Source organism: Pleurodeles waltl, chromosome 3_1, assembly GCF_031143425.1.
Source record: "Pleurodeles waltl isolate 20211129_DDA chromosome 3_1, aPleWal1.hap1.20221129, whole genome shotgun sequence".
NCBI lineage: Eukaryota > Metazoa > Chordata > Amphibia > Caudata > Salamandridae > Pleurodeles > Pleurodeles waltl.
The window spans coordinates 8,542,229-8,559,149 of NC_090440.1; the positions used below are offsets into that span (position 1 = coordinate 8,542,229).

Consider the following 16,921-nt stretch of genomic DNA (forward strand, 5'->3'; position numbering starts at 1 on the left):
TGATGATCTTGGATGGTTGCAGATGACTCCCTCTTCATTGTTGTGAGCTGGTGGGAAAGTGCAGTGACTGGGAGCTCCCCTGCCATTCTTGATAAATGCGGCAACAGGCCCATGGTCACCAATCTGATTTTATCTCAAGCTGCCCCACCGTTGCCTTGCTAGGCAGAGGATTCCACTCTCTCAGAGTTTCACTTGGGCTTCTCTGATACAGTATATGAGGTAGGGGTATCTCATGTCCACGCAGGCCCAAGGCGGAGCGTCAGAGCGTGTGCGCATGGCCCTCCTCCTAATCCTAGCTTCCTCTTCTTGTCTCTCTTTGGAACTGCCACCTAGGAGCTTGGCCGGAGGATTTAAAAGGAAGACTTCCTTCTGTATCAGGTAGACCAGATTTATCCTGGCTTCCAGTCACTGTCCACGGACCAGGCCGCTCTCTCTCATGCTCTGACCCTACTTAGGTTGAGCAGGAAGAAACTTTGAGAAGGAGGAACAGATATATTTTATATATAACGTTTCCCTTTATTAGTTCATCTAAGAAGACAGTGGTTAATACACTAGGGCCAGTATGTCACTGCAGTCCACCTCTGAAGTTGGATTTTTGAAGTTGTGGGCATTTAAACTAAACATGACCTGTTTTATATCAGGGACAGCCTATATTATGAGCTTGTTTGGTGTCTGCCATCTTAATTACTTGTTTGTTTTGCTTGGCTCTGTCCTTGATTACTAGTTTGTTCATTGCCTTTTGTATCGCCTACTGGTACGTTCAGTGGGCCTCGTCCTTTAATACTCGTTTGGTTGCTGAGATCTTTCCTTAGGTAGTAGTTTATGTAGTGAGTTTGGTTCCTCTTTGTTGCTTTTGCATTTGAATATTGTTTCATTACTTGGTTGTGTTTTTGAGTTCTGCAATTCACTCCTAGTCTGTTTCCTGGTTGAGCCTTTTCCTTATGCAATGGTTTCTCTGCTGATTTTAGTTGTTCTTTACTGGTTTAATTATTTAGATTTTCCTTCATTATTGGTTTGTCTTTTGAGGGGTTTTGATCCTTGTTGCCTGTTTATTCTAATTCCTGTCTGTTATTACTATTTTATTTTCTGGCTCCTGGCCTTCATTATTGATTTGGTTTTTGGTATTTTCCTTCATTACCCTTCAGTTTATTGTCCTACATTACTGGGTTGTTTTCAGCATTCTGCCCTTCTTGTTGTCTGTTTTCCATTATTTGTTACTTTTGTCTTTGCTGGTTTCTGCCCTCCGTTACTGATTAGTTTTTTAGCATTTCTTTAAGTACTGGTTTATTTGTGGGTTTTGCTAGGGTTGGCCCCTCATTCCATGTCAGCACAGGCATCTTTTCCATTTCTAGGCTTTTAACTATTGTGTTTGATGGAGCAATTAGGTCAATTAAAGCAAATCTTGGTTACAAGACTCAGAATGCAATAGGTTGTCATGTGGAGGGTCACGACTCAGACCGGTGTCCATAATGGCATGCAGTTAAATGGTACTGTGTACAGGCAGGGGAGCAGGGTGTCTCCTCAATTATACACAACTTATATTAAGACAAAAGGTAAAAATAAAACATGGTGCTGTGCCTCTGATGCTGTAGAGTGAAACGGTTCTGTTAGGTTTCGATCATCAGTATTGGATTGTTTGTTGGTGTTTGTAATTCACTAAAGTTTTTAGGATCTGCCTTTTGTTCTTAGTTCGCTTGCTGGGTTCTGACCTTCATTGCTTGTATGTTTGTTGTACTCTGTCTTTCATTATCGGTTGGCATGTTTGGTGCTGGCCATCACCGCTGGTTTGGTTCTTGGGTTATGTCCTTATTAGCTCTTTTGGTCCTTATTAGTTTGTTTATTGGTTCTGTGCTTCAGAATTGTTTTGATTGCTGATTGCCTTTACTAAAGTTTTGTTTGGGTCTAACCTACCTTTCTTCTGTTGGGTTCTGAGCCTCGTTCCTGTTTTAAATTTTGTTTTTTGTCCTTCAATAATATTTTGCTGGGTTTAGTCCTTCATTACTGCTTTGTTTGTTCCATTCTGTCTTTCATTACTGAGTTGTTTGTTGCATTCTGTCTTTCATTATTGCTTTGTTTGGTGCATTCCGTATTTCATTATTGCATTGTTCTTTGCATTCTGTCTTTCATTGCTGCTGTGTTTGTTGCTTTCCGTCTTTCTTCACTGATTTGTTTGTTGCATTCTGTTTTTCATTGCTGATTTGTTTGTTGCATTCTGTCTTTCATTACTGCTTTGTTTGCAGCATTCTGTTTTTCTTGACTGCGTTTCTTTTTGCTTTCTGTCTTTCATTACTGCTTTGTTGCATTCTGTTTTTTATTACTGATTTGCTTGTTCCATTCTGTCTTTCATTACTGATTTGTTTTTTACAGTCTGTCATTCACTACTGATTTGTTTGTTGTGTTCTGTCTTTCATTACTGCTTTGTTTGCTGCATTCCTTCTTTCATTACTGCTTTGTGTGTTGCATGATATCTTTCCTTGCTGATTTGTTTGTTGCATTCTTTCATTGCTAATTTGTTTGTTGCACTTACTGATGTGTTTGTTGCACTCTTTCTTTCATTACTGCTTTGTTTGTTGCTTTCTGTCTTTCGTTGCTGATTTGTTTGTTGCATTCTGTCTTTCATTACTGATTTTTTTGTTGCATTCTGTCCTTCATTACTGCTTTGTTTGCAGCATTCTGTCTTTCATTACTAATTATTTTGTTGCATTCTGTATTTCAGTATTGATTTGCTTGTTGCATTCTGTCTTTCAATGCTGCTTTGTTTGTGGCATTGTCTTTCATTATTAATTTGTTTGTTGTATTCTGTCTTTCATTACTGATTTGTATGTTGCATTCTGTCTTTCATTACTGCTTTGTTGACAGCATTCTGTCTTTCATTGCTAATTTTGAGTTGCATTCTGTCTTTCATTAGTGATTTGGTTGTTGTAGTCTGTCCTTCATTACTGCTTTGTTGCATTGTCTTTTATTACTGCTTTGTTTGTTGCATTCTGTTTGTTGCATTCTGTCTTTCATTGTTAATTTGTTTGTTGCATCCTGTCTTTCCTTACTGATGTGCTTGTTGCTTTCTGTCCTTCATTACTGCTTTGTTTGTTGCATCCTGTCTTTCCTTACTTGTTTGTTTGTTGCATTTTGTCTTTCATTGCTAATTTGTTTGTCAGGTTCTGGCATATGAGAATGGTTGGGCAGTTGAACTCCACCCTTCATTACTGGTTTGTTAGCAGGGATATTACATGTTTGTTTATAGGTGCATTCCTCAGTTTTAGATTTGTCTTTATCTATCATAACAAGTTTATTTATGGTATTTCATGCATTAGGTGTTGCTTGCATTGATCCTCGGGACACTGAGAGCCTAGACATTTAAAATACACTTAGTATCCTCTGTCTTCCTAATAGTGATAGAGACTGAGAGAGAAGGCTCAATGTGGACAGAGAAATGGCCGGAGAAATCAAAGACTCCCAGAATTTCAGATTTTACTCTGCTGGTTGGTTCTAAACGTCCTACCTGGGCTCTGAGGACTCTTAGAACAACTGGGTTCTGATGGAGCTCTGTGTGATGAACCACCTCTGTCAATCCGCCTCCTTGTCTGTGTATCTTTCCTTTTCTTGCAGTGCCCACCCTTTGTCTTTCCCTTCCTTCACCCTCATTACCCCTTCACTAGGTTCCTAACACCAAGGTCTTCCTAACAAAAGGTCTTCCCGGGCCTCACACATGGCTGACATGTATGTGTACTACTTCACGCCAATTTCCTGACACACTATGTTGATTTACTTCTGAGTGGTGTTTGGTGGAATGTGGACAGATGCTCTTTAATGAGTATCCGGGCACTGTCTATTGCAAGGGGAGTAAAAAAGGGCTACAATTCACCCAAGCTCTGTTTCACACCTGCATCCGCAGACCAAGAACACACAGAAACATTTAAACATTTAGGGTTCACTTTGGAATCATCCACGTGGACAGTATGCGGGGTGGCGTGAGGGCTGTAGGCCACAGGTGTCTGAATTATGGTGGAGAGTGGATAATGAGAGCTAGCCACAAGTCCAGTATTTATATAAAGGTGCAAATGCTGATGTACTGTCTGGTAAGTGCAACCTTTGCGCAGTTATCAAGGAGTTAGAAGAAGCCATTGTTTCGAGGTGGAGTTAGCGCAGGTCTCTGAAGCTTGGCAGATGTGAGCTGGAAGGTGGATGCGAGAGCTCTTATTCCTCGTCTTGACTTCGCAGATGATGGGAACTGGTATTTCAAGGCTCAGCTCACTTTAGGAAAAAAATTAAGGGCCTGATTGAGATCTTGGTAGACAAGTTACTCCACCACAACAGTGATATATATCCCGTCCACTTAAATATAAATCTCCTAGGATACAATGGGATTTATATTTCGGCGGAAGGGATATCCATCACTGTTGTGATGGAATAACTTGTCCGTCGAGGTCTCAATCAGGCCGTAGGTCTGAGCTCTTTCACAAGACCTGGTGTTCTAATGCGTATGGTGGAAGCGTATGTGTTTCGGACAATAGACAGATGTTCATTTTGCCAGCTTCAGATTTAAGGAAGTACAGGATTTACTTTGGCCTGGATTTAGGGCCTAAAGGTGATGAGTTGTGTGGAATGTGTAGTGTTGCATTGTGTTGAGGTGTCTTGCTTCAGATTGAATTAGGAGACTGGGCTGGGAGGAGCCTGCCTCCCCTGAAAGAGGTGCTTAGAAGCAGTTGTTGAGGAAGAAGGCACACATTTCAAGGACATTGTTGCTCCTGGCAAAGGATGAGGAGAATGACATGGTGGAGTGAGGGGTGGCTGTAAGCCAACCGGTCACCCTGCAAGAGTAGTGTTCATAGTCTATAGTAGGAAGTGAAGTGCTGTGCTTGGGGCCACAGCAAGGAGCTTATCAGGGCTCCTAAACCGGTGATGTGAGTGGCATCAGCAGAGGAGACGCTGATTAAGAACCCCATTACATTATGGAAGGGGGTGTGATTAGTGCTGGTGGGATTAATGTAGTTCTAAGATAGAGTAATCTTTTGGGACAAGTAACCCCCTGAGGAGCCACCCCGGCAGAGTAACATCCAGACAAGTCTTCCAAAGCATGAGAAGGCCTATTACCAATATCTCCTTCCTCATCCCAGTTCCTAATCACGAGGTGGACACCACCCACAGATGAAAAACCTACTCTTGCTAAAGAAATCTCTACAGTGCTTCTATTTTGCCTTTTGGGATGGGTCGAAACATGCTCCTCGCTCATACACTTGAAGCTATCTCCATGCAGATCCCTATGTGGCACTAAGGTGACCTGACTAATATTCTTTTCTCATTCCACACATCTCAGGATATTGGACAGCTGCTGTCTTTTCTGTTCCCTCCCCGCCAGCAGAAAGTATCCTAGATTGGGAAGAGGTCTCTTCTGGTGAACTTGAAAAGTTCCTACACTTTCAGTTTTTCTGTTTACTATAGTGCATTAGGGTGTGTCAGAAAGGAACCCACAGTAACACTGAGTACATGAATCAGGGTAAGGCAGGAAGGCCCCCGCAGTAACATTGAGTAGATTGATCAGGGTAAGGCAAGAAGGCACCCACAGTAACACTGAGTACATTGATCTGGGTAAGGCAAGAAGGCACCCACAGTAACACTGAGTACATTGATCTGGGTAAGGCAAGAAGGCACCCACAGTAACATTGAGTAGATTGATCTGGGTAAGGCAAGAAGGCACCCACAGTAACATTGAGTAGATTGATCTGGGAAAGGCAAGAAGGCACCCACAGTAACATTGAGTAGATTGATCTGGGTAAGGCAGAAAGGCACCCACAGTAACACTGAGTAGATTGATCTGGGTAAGGCAAGAAGGCACCCACAGTAACATTGAGTAGATTGATCTGGGAAAGGCAAGAAGGCACCCGCAGTAACATTGAGTAGGTTGATCTGGTTAAGGGAGAAAGGCACCACCAGTAACCCTGAGTAGATTGATCTGGGTAAAGCAGGAAGGCACCCAGAGTAACACTGAGTACATTGATCTGGGTAGTGCAGGAAGGCACCCGCAGTAACATTGGGTAGATTGATCTGGGTAAGGCAGGAAGGCACCCACAGTAACACTGAGTAGATTGATCTGGTTAAGGCAAGAAGGCACCCGCAGTAAAATTGAGTAGGTTGATCTGGTTAAGGTAGGAAGGCACCACCAGTAACACTGAGTAGATTGATCTGGGTAAGGCAAGAAGGCACCAGCAGTAACATTGAGTAGATTTATCGGGGTAAGGCAAGAAGGCACCCACAATAACACTGCGTAGATTGATCTGGGTAAGGCAGGAAGGCACCCAGAGTAACACTGAGTAGATTGATCTGGGTAAGGCAAGAAGGCACCAGCAGTAACACTGAGTAGATTGATCTGGGTAAGGCAGGAAGGTACCAGCAGTAACACTGAGTAGATTTATCGGTGTAAGGCAGGAAGGCACCTGCAGTAACACTGAGTACATTGATCTGAGTAAGGCAGGAAGGCACCCACAGTAACACTGAGTAGATTTATCGGGGTAAGGCAAGGAAGCACCCACAGTAACACTGAGTAGATTGATCTGGGTAAGGCAGGAAGGCACCCGCAGTAACATTGAGTAGATTTATCGGTGTAAGGCAGGAAGGCACCTGCAGTAACACTGAGTACATTGATCTGAGTAAGGCAGGAAGGCACCTGCAGTAACACTGAGTAGATTGATCTGGGTTGGGCAGGAAGGCACCTGCAGTAACACTGAGTAGATTGATCTGGGTAAGGCAGGAAGGCACCTGCAGTAACACTGAGTAGATTGATCTGGGTAGGGCAGGAAGGCACCCACAGTAACACTGAGTAGATTGATCTGGGTAAGGCAGGAAGGCATCCACAGTAACATTGAGTAGGTTGATCTGGGTAAAGCAGGAAAGCACCTGCAGTAACACTGAGTACATTGATCTGGGTAAGGCAGGAAGGCACCCACAGTAACATTGAGTAAATTTATTGAGGTAATACAGGAAGGCACCCACAGTAACAATGAGTAGATTGATCTGGGTAAGGCAGGATGGCACCCACAGTAACATTAAGTAGATAGATCTGGGAAAGGCAGGAAGGCACCCACAGTAACACTGAGTAGATTGATATGGATAGGGTAGGAAGGCACCCACAGTAACACTGAGTACATTGATCTGGGTAAGGCAAGAAGGCACCCACAGTAATACTGAGTACATTGATCTGGGTAGCGCAGGAAGGCACCCACAGTAACATTGACTAGATTGATCTGGGTAGTGCAGGAAGGCACCCGCAGTAACACTGAGTAGATTGATCTGGTTAAGGCAGGAAGGCACGCGCAGTAACATTGAGTAGATTGATCTGGGTAATGCAAGAAGGCACCTGCAGTAACATTGAGTAGATTGATCTGGGTAAGGCAAGAAGGCACCAGCAGTAACATAGCGTAGATTCATCTGGGTAAGGCAGGAAGTCACCCACAGTAACATTGAGTAGATTGATCTGGTTAAGGCAAGAAGGTACCCACAGGAACACTGAGTAGATTGATCTGAGTAAGGCAAGAAGGCACCTACAGTAACACTGAGTACATTGATCTGGGTAGTGCAGGAAGGCACCCACAGTAACATTGAGTAGATTGATCTGGTTAAGGCAGGAAGGCACCCGCAGTAACATTGAGTAGATTGTTCTGGGGAAGGCAAGAAGGCACCAGCAGTAACATTGAGTAGATTGATCTGGGTAAGGCAGGAAAGCACCCACAGTAACACTGAGTAGATTGATCTGGGTAAGGCAGGAAGTCACCCACAGTAACACTGAGTAGGTTGATCTGGGTAATGCAGGAAGGCACCCACAGTAATACTGGGTAGATTGATCTGGGTAAGGTAGGAAGGCACCCACAGTACCATTGAGTAGGTTGATCTGGGTAAAGCAGGAAAGGACCAGCAGTACCACTGAGTAGATTGATCTGGGTAAGATAGGAAGGCACCAGCAGTAACATTGAGTAGATTGATCTGGGTAAGGCAAGAAGGCACTCGCAGTAACATTGAATAGATTGATCTGGGTAAAGCAAGAAGGCACCAGCAGTAACATTGAGTAGATTGATCTGGGTAGTGCAAGAAGGCACCCGCAGTAACATTGAGTAGATTGATCTGGATAAGGCAAGAAGGCACCAGCAGTAACATAGAGTAGATTGATCTGGGTAAGGGAGGAAGGCACCCACAGTAACATTGAGTAGATTGATCTGGTTAAGGCAAGAAGGTACCCACAGGAACACTGAGTAGATTGATCTGAGTAAGGCAAGAAGGCACCCACAGTAAGACTGAGTAGATTGATCTGGGTAAGGCAAGAAGGCACCCACAGTAACACTGAGTACATTGATCTGGGTAGTGCAGGAAGGCACCCACAGTAACATTGAGTAGATTGATCTGGTTAAGGCAGGAAGGCACCCACAGTAACACTGAGTAGATTTATTGGGGTAAGGCAAGAAGTCACCCACAGTAACATTGAGTAGATTGATCTGGGTAAGGCAGGAAGGCACCCACAGTAACATTGAGTAGATTGATCTGGGTAAGGCGAGAAGGCACCTGCAGTAACATTGAGCAGATTGATCTGGGTAAGGCAAGAAGGCACCAGCAGTAACATAGAGTAGACTGATCTGGGTAAGGCAGGAAGGCACCCACAGAACATTCAGTAGACTGATCTGGGTAAGGCAAGAAGGCACCAGCAGTAACATTGAGTAGATTGATCTGAGTAAGGCAAGAAGGCACCAGCAGTAACATTGAGTAGATTTATCTGGGTAAGGCAGGAAGGCACCCACAGTAACATTAAGTAGATTGATCTGGGTAAGGCAAGAAGGTACCTGCAGTAACACTGAGTAAATTGATCTGGGTTAGGCAAGAAGACACCCGCAGTAACATTGAGTAGATTGATCTGGGTAAGGTAAGCAGGCACCAGCAGTAACATTGAGTAGATTGATCTGGGTAAGGCAAGAAGGTACCCACAGTAACACTGAGTAGATTGATCTGGGTAAGGGAGGAAGGCACCCACAGTAACATTGAGTAGATTGATCTGGTTAAGGCAAGAAGGTACCCACAGGAACACTGAGTAGATTGATCTGAGTAAGGCAAGAAGGCACCCACAGTAAGACTGAGTAGATTGATCTGGGTAAGGCAAGAAGGCACCCACAGTAACACTGAGTACATTGATCTGGGTAGTGCAGGAAGGCACCCACAGTAACATTGAGTAGATTGATCTGGTTAAGGCAGGAAGGCACCCGCAGTAACATTGAGTAGATTGATCTGGGTAAGACAAGAAGGCACCCACAGTAACACTGAGTAGATTGATCTGGGTAAGGTAGGAAGGCACCCACAGTAACATTGAGTAGGTTGATCTGGTTAAGGTAGGAAGGCACCACCAGTAACACTGACTAGATTGATCTGGGTAAGGCAAAAAGGCACATGCAGTAACATTGAGTAGATTTATCGGGTAAGGCAGGAAGGCACCAGCAGTAACATTGAGTAGATTGTCTGGGTAAGGCAGGATGGCACCCACAGTAACACTGAGTAGATTTATTGGGGTAAGGCAAGAAGTCACCCACAGTAAGACTGAGTAGATTGATCTGGGTAAGGCAAGAAGGCACCCACAGTAACACTGAGTACATTGATCTGGGTAGTGCAGGAAGGCACCCACAGTAACATTGAGTAGATTGATCTGGTTAAGGCAGGAAGGCACCCACAGTAACACTGAGTAGATTTATTGGGGTAAGGCAAGAAGTCACCCACAGTAACATTGAGTAGATTGATCTGGGTAAGGCAGGAAGGCACCCACAGTAACATTGAGTAGATTGATCTGGGTAAGGCGAGAAGGCACCTGCAGTAACATTGAGCAGATTGATCTGGGTAAGGCAAGAAGGCACCAGCAGTAACATAGAGTAGACTGATCTGGGTAAGGCAGGAAGGCACCCACAGAACATTCAGTAGACTGATCTGGGTAAGGCAAGAAGGCACCAGCAGTAACATTGAGTAGATTGATCTGAGTAAGGCAAGAAGGCACCAGCAGTAACATTGAGTAGATTTATCTGGGTAAGGCAGGAAGGCACCCACAGTAACATTAAGTAGATTGATCTGGGTAAGGCAAGAAGGTACCTGCAGTAACACTGAGTAAATTGATCTGGGTTAGGCAAGAAGACACCCGCAGTAACATTGAGTAGATTGATCTGGGTAAGGTAAGCAGGCACCAGCAGTAACATTGAGTAGATTGATCTTGGTAAGGCAAGAAGGTACCCACAGTAACACTGAGTAGATTGATCTGGGTAAGGGAGGAAGGCACCCACAGTAACATTGAGTAGATTGATCTGGTTAAGGCAAGAAGGTACCCACAGGAACACTGAGTAGATTGATCTGAGTAAGGCAAGAAGGCACCCACAGTAAGACTGAGTAGATTGATCTGGGTAAGGCAAGAAGGCACCCACAGTAACACTGAGTACATTGATCTGGGTAGTGCAGGAAGGCACCCACAGTAACATTGAGTAGATTGATCTGGTTAAGGCAGGAAGGCACCCGCAGTAACATTGAGTAGATTGATCTGGGTAAGACAAGAAGGCACCCACAGTAACACTGAGTAGATTGATCTGGGTAAGGTAGGAAGGCACCCACAGTAACATTGAGTAGGTTGATCTGGTTAAGGTAGGAAGGCACCACCAGTAACACTGACTAGATTGATCTGGGTAAGGCAAAAAGGCACATGCAGTAACATTGAGTAGATTTATCGGGTAAGGCAGGAAGGCACCAGCAGTAACATTGAGTAGATTGTCTGGGTAAGGCAGGATGGCACCCACAGTAACACTGAGTAAATTGATCTGGGTAAGGCAGGAAAGTACCCACAGGACCACTGAGTAGATTGATCTGAGTAAGGCAAGAAGGCACCAGCAGTAACATTCAGTAGATTGGGTAAGGCAGGAAGGCACCCACAGTAACATTGAGTAGATTGATCTGGGTAACGCAAAAAGGCACTAGTAGTAACATTGAGTAGATTGATCTGGGTAAGGCAGGAAGGCACCCACAGTAACATTGAGTAGATTGACCTGAATAAGGCAAGAAGGCACCCACAGTAACATTGAGTAGATTGATCTTGGTAAGGCAAGAAGGCTCCCGCTGTAACATTGAGTAGATTGATCTTGGTAAGGCAGGAAGTCACCCACAGTAACATTGAGTAGATGGATCTGGGTAAAGCAGGAAAGGACCAGCAGTACCAGTGGGTAGATTGATCTGGGTAAGATAGGAAGGCACCAGCAGTAACATTGAGTAGATTGATCTGGGTAAGGCAAGAAGGCACACACAGTAACACTGAGTAGATTGATCTGGGTAAGGCAAGAAGGTACCCGCAGTAACATTGAATAGATTGATCTGGGTAAAGCAAGAAGGCACCAGCAGTAACATTGAGTAGATTGATCTGGGTAGTGCAAGAAGGCACCCGCAGTAATATTGAGTAGATTGATCTGGGTAAGGCAAGAAGGCACCAGCAGTAACATTGAGTAGATTGATCTGGGTAGTGCAAGAAGGCACCCGCAGTAACATTGAGTAGATTGATCTGGGTAAGGCAAGAAGGCACCAGCAGTAACATCGAGTAGATTGATCTGGGTAAGGGAGGAAGGCACCCACAGTAACATTGAGTAGATTGATCTGGTTAAGGCAAGAAGGTACCCACAGGAACACTGAGTAGATTGATCTGAGTAAGGCAAGAAGGCACCCACAGTAAGACTGAGTAGATTGATCTGGGTAAGGCAAGAAGGCACCCACAGTAACACTGAGTACATTGATCTGGGTAGTGCAGGAAGGCACCCACAGTAACATTGAGTAGATTGATCTGGTTAAGGCAGGAAGGCACCCACAGTAACACTGAGTAGATTTATTGGGGTAAGGCAAGAAGTCACCCACAGTAACATTGAGTAGATTGATCTGGGTAAGGCAGGAAGGCACCCACAGTAACATTGAGTAGATTGATCTGGGTAAGGCGAGAAGGCACCTGCAGTAACATTGAGCAGATTGATCTGGGTAAGGCAAGAAGGCACCAGCAGTAACATAGAGTAGACTGATCTGGGTAAGGCAGGAAGGCACCCACAGAACATTCAGTAGACTGATCTGGGTAAGGCAAGAAGGCACCAGCAGTAACATTGAGTAGATTGATCTGAGTAAGGCAAGAAGGCACCAGCAGTAACATTGAGTAGATTTATCTGGGTAAGGCAGGAAGGCACCCACAGTAACATTAAGTAGATTGATCTGGGTAAGGCAAGAAGGTACCTGCAGTAACACTGAGTAAATTGATCTGGGTTAGGCAAGAAGACACCCGCAGTAACATTGAGTAGATTGATCTGGGTAAGGTAAGCAGGCACCAGCAGTAACATTGAGTAGATTGATCTGGGTAAGGCAAGAAGGTACCCACAGTAACACTGAGTAGATTGATCTGGGTAAGGGAGGAAGGCACCCACAGTAACATTGAGTAGATTGATCTGGTTAAGGCAAGAAGGTACCCACAGGAACACTGAGTAGATTGATCTGAGTAAGGCAAGAAGGCACCCACAGTAAGACTGAGTAGATTGATCTGGGTAAGGCAAGAAGGCACCCACAGTAACACTGAGTACATTGATCTGGGTAGTGCAGGAAGGCGCCCACAGTAACATTGAGTAGATTGATCTGGTTAAGGCAGGAAGGCACCCGCAGTAACATTGAGTAGATTGATCTGGGTAAGACAAGAAGGCACCCACAGTAACACTGAGTAGATTGATCTGGGTAAGGTAGGAAGGCACCCACAGTAACATTGAGTAGGTTGATCTGGTTAAGGTAGGAAGGCACCACCAGTAACACTGACTAGATTGATCTGGGTAAGGCAAAAAGGCACATGCAGTAACATTGAGTAGATTTATCGGGTAAGGCAGGAAGGCACCAGCAGTAACATTGAGTAGATTGTCTGGGTAAGGCAGGATGGCACCCACAGTAACACTGAGTAGATTTATTGGGGTAAGGCAAGAAGTCACCCACAGTAAGACTGAGTAGATTGATCTGGGTAAGGCAAGAAGGCACCCACAGTAACACTGAGTACATTGATCTGGGTAGTGCAGGAAGGCACCCACAGTAACATTGAGTAGATTGATCTGGTTAAGGCAGGAAGGCACCCACAGTAACACTGAGTAGATTTATTGGGGTAAGGCAAGAAGTCACCCACAGTAACATTGAGTAGATTGATCTGGGTAAGGCAGGAAGGCACCCACAGTAACATTGAGTAGATTGATCTGGGTAAGGCGAGAAGGCACCTGCAGTAACATTGAGCAGATTGATCTGGGTAAGGCAAGAAGGCACCAGCAGTAACATAGAGTAGACTGATCTGGGTAAGGCAGGAAGGCACCCACAGAACATTCAGTAGACTGATCTGGGTAAGGCAAGAAGGCACCAGCAGTAACATTGAGTAGATTGATCTGAGTAAGGCAAGAAGGCACCAGCAGTAACATTGAGTAGATTTATCTGGGTAAGGCAGGAAGGCACCCACAGTAACATTAAGTAGATTGATCTGGGTAAGGCAAGAAGGTACCTGCAGTAACACTGAGTAAATTGATCTGGGTTAGGCAAGACGACACCCGCAGTAACATTGAGTAGATTGATCTGGGTAAGGTAAGCAGGCACCAGCAGTAACATTGAGTAGATTGATCTTGGTAAGGCAAGAAGGTACCCACAGTAACACTGAGTAGATTGATCTGGGTAAGGGAGGAAGGCACCCACAGTAACATTGAGTAGATTGATCTGGTTAAGGCAAGAAGGTACCCACAGGAACACTGAGTAGATTGATCTGAGTAAGGCAAGAAGGCACCCACAGTAAGACTGAGTAGATTGATCTGGGTAAGGCAAGAAGGCACCCACAGTAACACTGAGTACATTGATCTGGGTAGTGCAGGAAGGCACCCACAGTAACATTGAGTAGATTGATCTGGTTAAGGCAGGAAGGCACCCGCAGTAACATTGAGTAGATTGATCTGGGTAAGACAAGAAGGCACCCACAGTAACACTGAGTAGATTGATCTGGGTAAGGTAGGAAGGCACCCACAGTAACATTGAGTAGGTTGATCTGGTTAAGGTAGGAAGGCACCACCAGTAACACTGACTAGATTGATCTGGGTAAGGCAAAAAGGCACATGCAGTAACATTGAGTAGATTTATCGGGTAAGGCAGGAAGGCACCAGCAGTAACATTGAGTAGATTGTCTGGGTAAGGCAGGATGGCACCCACAGTAACACTGAGTAAATTGATCTGGGTAAGGCAGGAAAGTACCCACAGGACCACTGAGTAGATTGATCTGAGTAAGGCAAGAAGGCACCAGCAGTAACATTCAGTAGATTGGGAAAGGCAGGAAGGCACCCACAGTAACATTGAGTAGATTGATCTGGGTAACGCAAGAAGGCACTAGTAGTAACATTGAGTAGATTGATCTGGGTAAGGCAGGAAGGCACCCACAGTAACATTGAGTAGATTGACCTGAATAAGGCAAGAAGGCACCCACAGTAACATTGAGTAGATTGATCTTGGTAAGGCAAGAAGGCTCCCGCTGTAACATTGAGTAGATTGATCTTGGTAAGGCAGGAAGTCACCCACAGTAACATTGAGTAGATGGATCTGGGTAAAGCAGGAAAGGACCAGCAGTACCACTGGGTAGATTGATCTGGGTAAGATAGGAAGGCACCAGCAGTAACATTGAGTAGATTGATCTGGGTAAGGCAAGAAGGCACACACAGTAACACTGAGTAGATTGATCTGGGTAAGGCAAGAAGGTACCCGCAGTAACATTGAATAGATTGATCTGGGTAAAGCAAGAAGGCACCAGCAGTAACATTGAGTAGATTGATCTGGGTAGTGCAAGAAGGCACCCGCAGTAATATTGAGTAGATTGATCTGGGTAAGGCAAGAAGGCACCAGTAGTAACAGTGAGTAGATTGATCTGGGTAAGGCAAGAAGGTACCCACAGTAACACTGAGTAGATTGATCTGGGTAAGGCAGGAAGGCATCCACAGTAACATTGAGTAGGTTGATCTGGGTAAAGCAGGAAAGCACCTGCAGTAACACTGAGTACATTGATCTGGGTAAGGCAGGAAGGCACCCACAGTAACATTGAGTAAATTTATTGAGGTAATACAGGAAGGCACCCACAGTAACAATGAGTAGATTGATCTGGGTAAGGCAGGATGGCACCCACAGTAACATTAAGTAGATAGATCTGGGAAAGGCAGGAAGGCACCCACAGTAACACTGAGTAGATTGATATGGATAGGGTAGGAAGGCACCCACAGTAACACTGAGTACATTGATCTGGGTAAGGCAAGAAGGCACCCACAGTAATACTGAGTACATTGATCTGGGTAGCGCAGGAAGGCACCCACAGTAACATTGACTAGATTGATCTGGGTAGTGCAGGAAGGCACCCGCAGTAACACTGAGTAGATTGATCTGGTTAAGGCAGGAAGGCACGCGCAGTAACATTGAGTAGGTTGATCTGGGTAAAGCAGGAAAGCACCTGCAGTAACACTGAGTACATTGATCTGGGTAAGGCAGGAAGGCACCCACAGTAACATTGAGTAAATTTATTGAGGTAATACAGGAAGGCACCCACAGTAACAATGAGTAGATTGATCTGGGTAAGGCAGGATGGCACCCACAGTAACATTAAGTAGATAGATCTGGGAAAGGCAGGAAGGCACCCACAGTAACACTGAGTAGATTGATATGGATAGGGTAGGAAGGCACCCACAGTAACACTGAGTAAATTGATCTGGGTAAGGCAGGAAAGTACCCACAGGACCACTGAGTAGATTGATCTGAGTAAGGCAAGAAGGCACCAGCAGTAACATTCAGTAGATTGGGAAAGGCAGGAAGGCACCCACAGTAACATTGAGTAGATTGATCTGGGTAACGCAAGAAGGCACTAGTAGTAACATTGAGTAGATTGATCTGGGTAAGGCAGGAAGGCACCCACAGTAACATTGAGTAGATTGACCTGAATAAGGCAAGAAGGCACCCACAGTAACATTGAGTAGATTGATCTTGGTAAGGCAAGAAGGCTCCCGCTGTAACATTGAGTAGATTGATCTTGGTAAGGCAGGAAGTCACCCACAGTAACATTGAGTAGATGGATCTGGGTAAAGCAGGAAAGGACCAGCAGTACCACTGGGTAGATTGATCTGGGTAAGATAGGAAGGCACCAGCAGTAACATTGAGTAGATTGATCTGGGTAAGGCAAGAAGGCACACACAGTAACACTGAGTAGATTGATCTGGGTAAGGCAAGAAGGTACCCGCAGTAACATTGAATAGATTGATCTGGGTAAAGCAAGAAGGCACCAGCAGTAACATTGAGTAGATTGATCTGGGTAGTGCAAGAAGGCACCCGCAGTAATATTGAGTAGATTGATCTGGGTAAGGCAAGAAGGCACCAGTAGTAACAGTGAGTAGATTGATCTGGGTAAGGCAAGAAGGTACCCACAGTAACACTGAGTAGATTGATCTGGGTAAGGCAGGAAGGCATCCACAGTAACATTGAGTAGGTTGATCTGGGTAAAGCAGGAAAGCACCTGCAGTAACACTGAGTACATTGATCTGGGTAAGGCAGGAAGGCACCCACAGTAACATTGAGTAAATTTATTGAGGTAATACAGGAAGGCACCCACAGTAACAATGAGTAGATTGATCTGGGTAAGGCAGGATGGCACCCACAGTAACATTAAGTAGATAGATCTGGGAAAGGCAGGAAGGCACCCACAGTAACACTGAGTAGATTGATATGGATAGGGTAGGAAGGCACCCACAGTAACACTGAGTACATTGATCTGGGTAAGGCAAGAAGGCACCCACAGTAATACTGAGTACATTGATCTGGGTAGCGCAGGAAGGCACCCACAGTAACATTGACTAGATTGATCTGG

The 16,921-nt window shown here is 44.9% G+C and overlaps 1 protein-coding gene across 1 annotated transcript in view; it reads left to right on the plus strand.

Moving 5' to 3' along the window:
* The window catches only part of MYBPC3 (myosin binding protein C3), a 337,466-nt gene that overhangs the window by 72,178 nt on the left and 248,367 nt on the right, over positions 1-16,921 (plus strand). Inside the window, exon 8 of the mRNA XM_069221629.1 lies at positions 334-378. Coding sequence (XP_069077730.1) covers positions 334-378 — 45 coding nt within the window. The remainder of the gene's footprint in view (positions 1-333; positions 379-16,921) is intronic.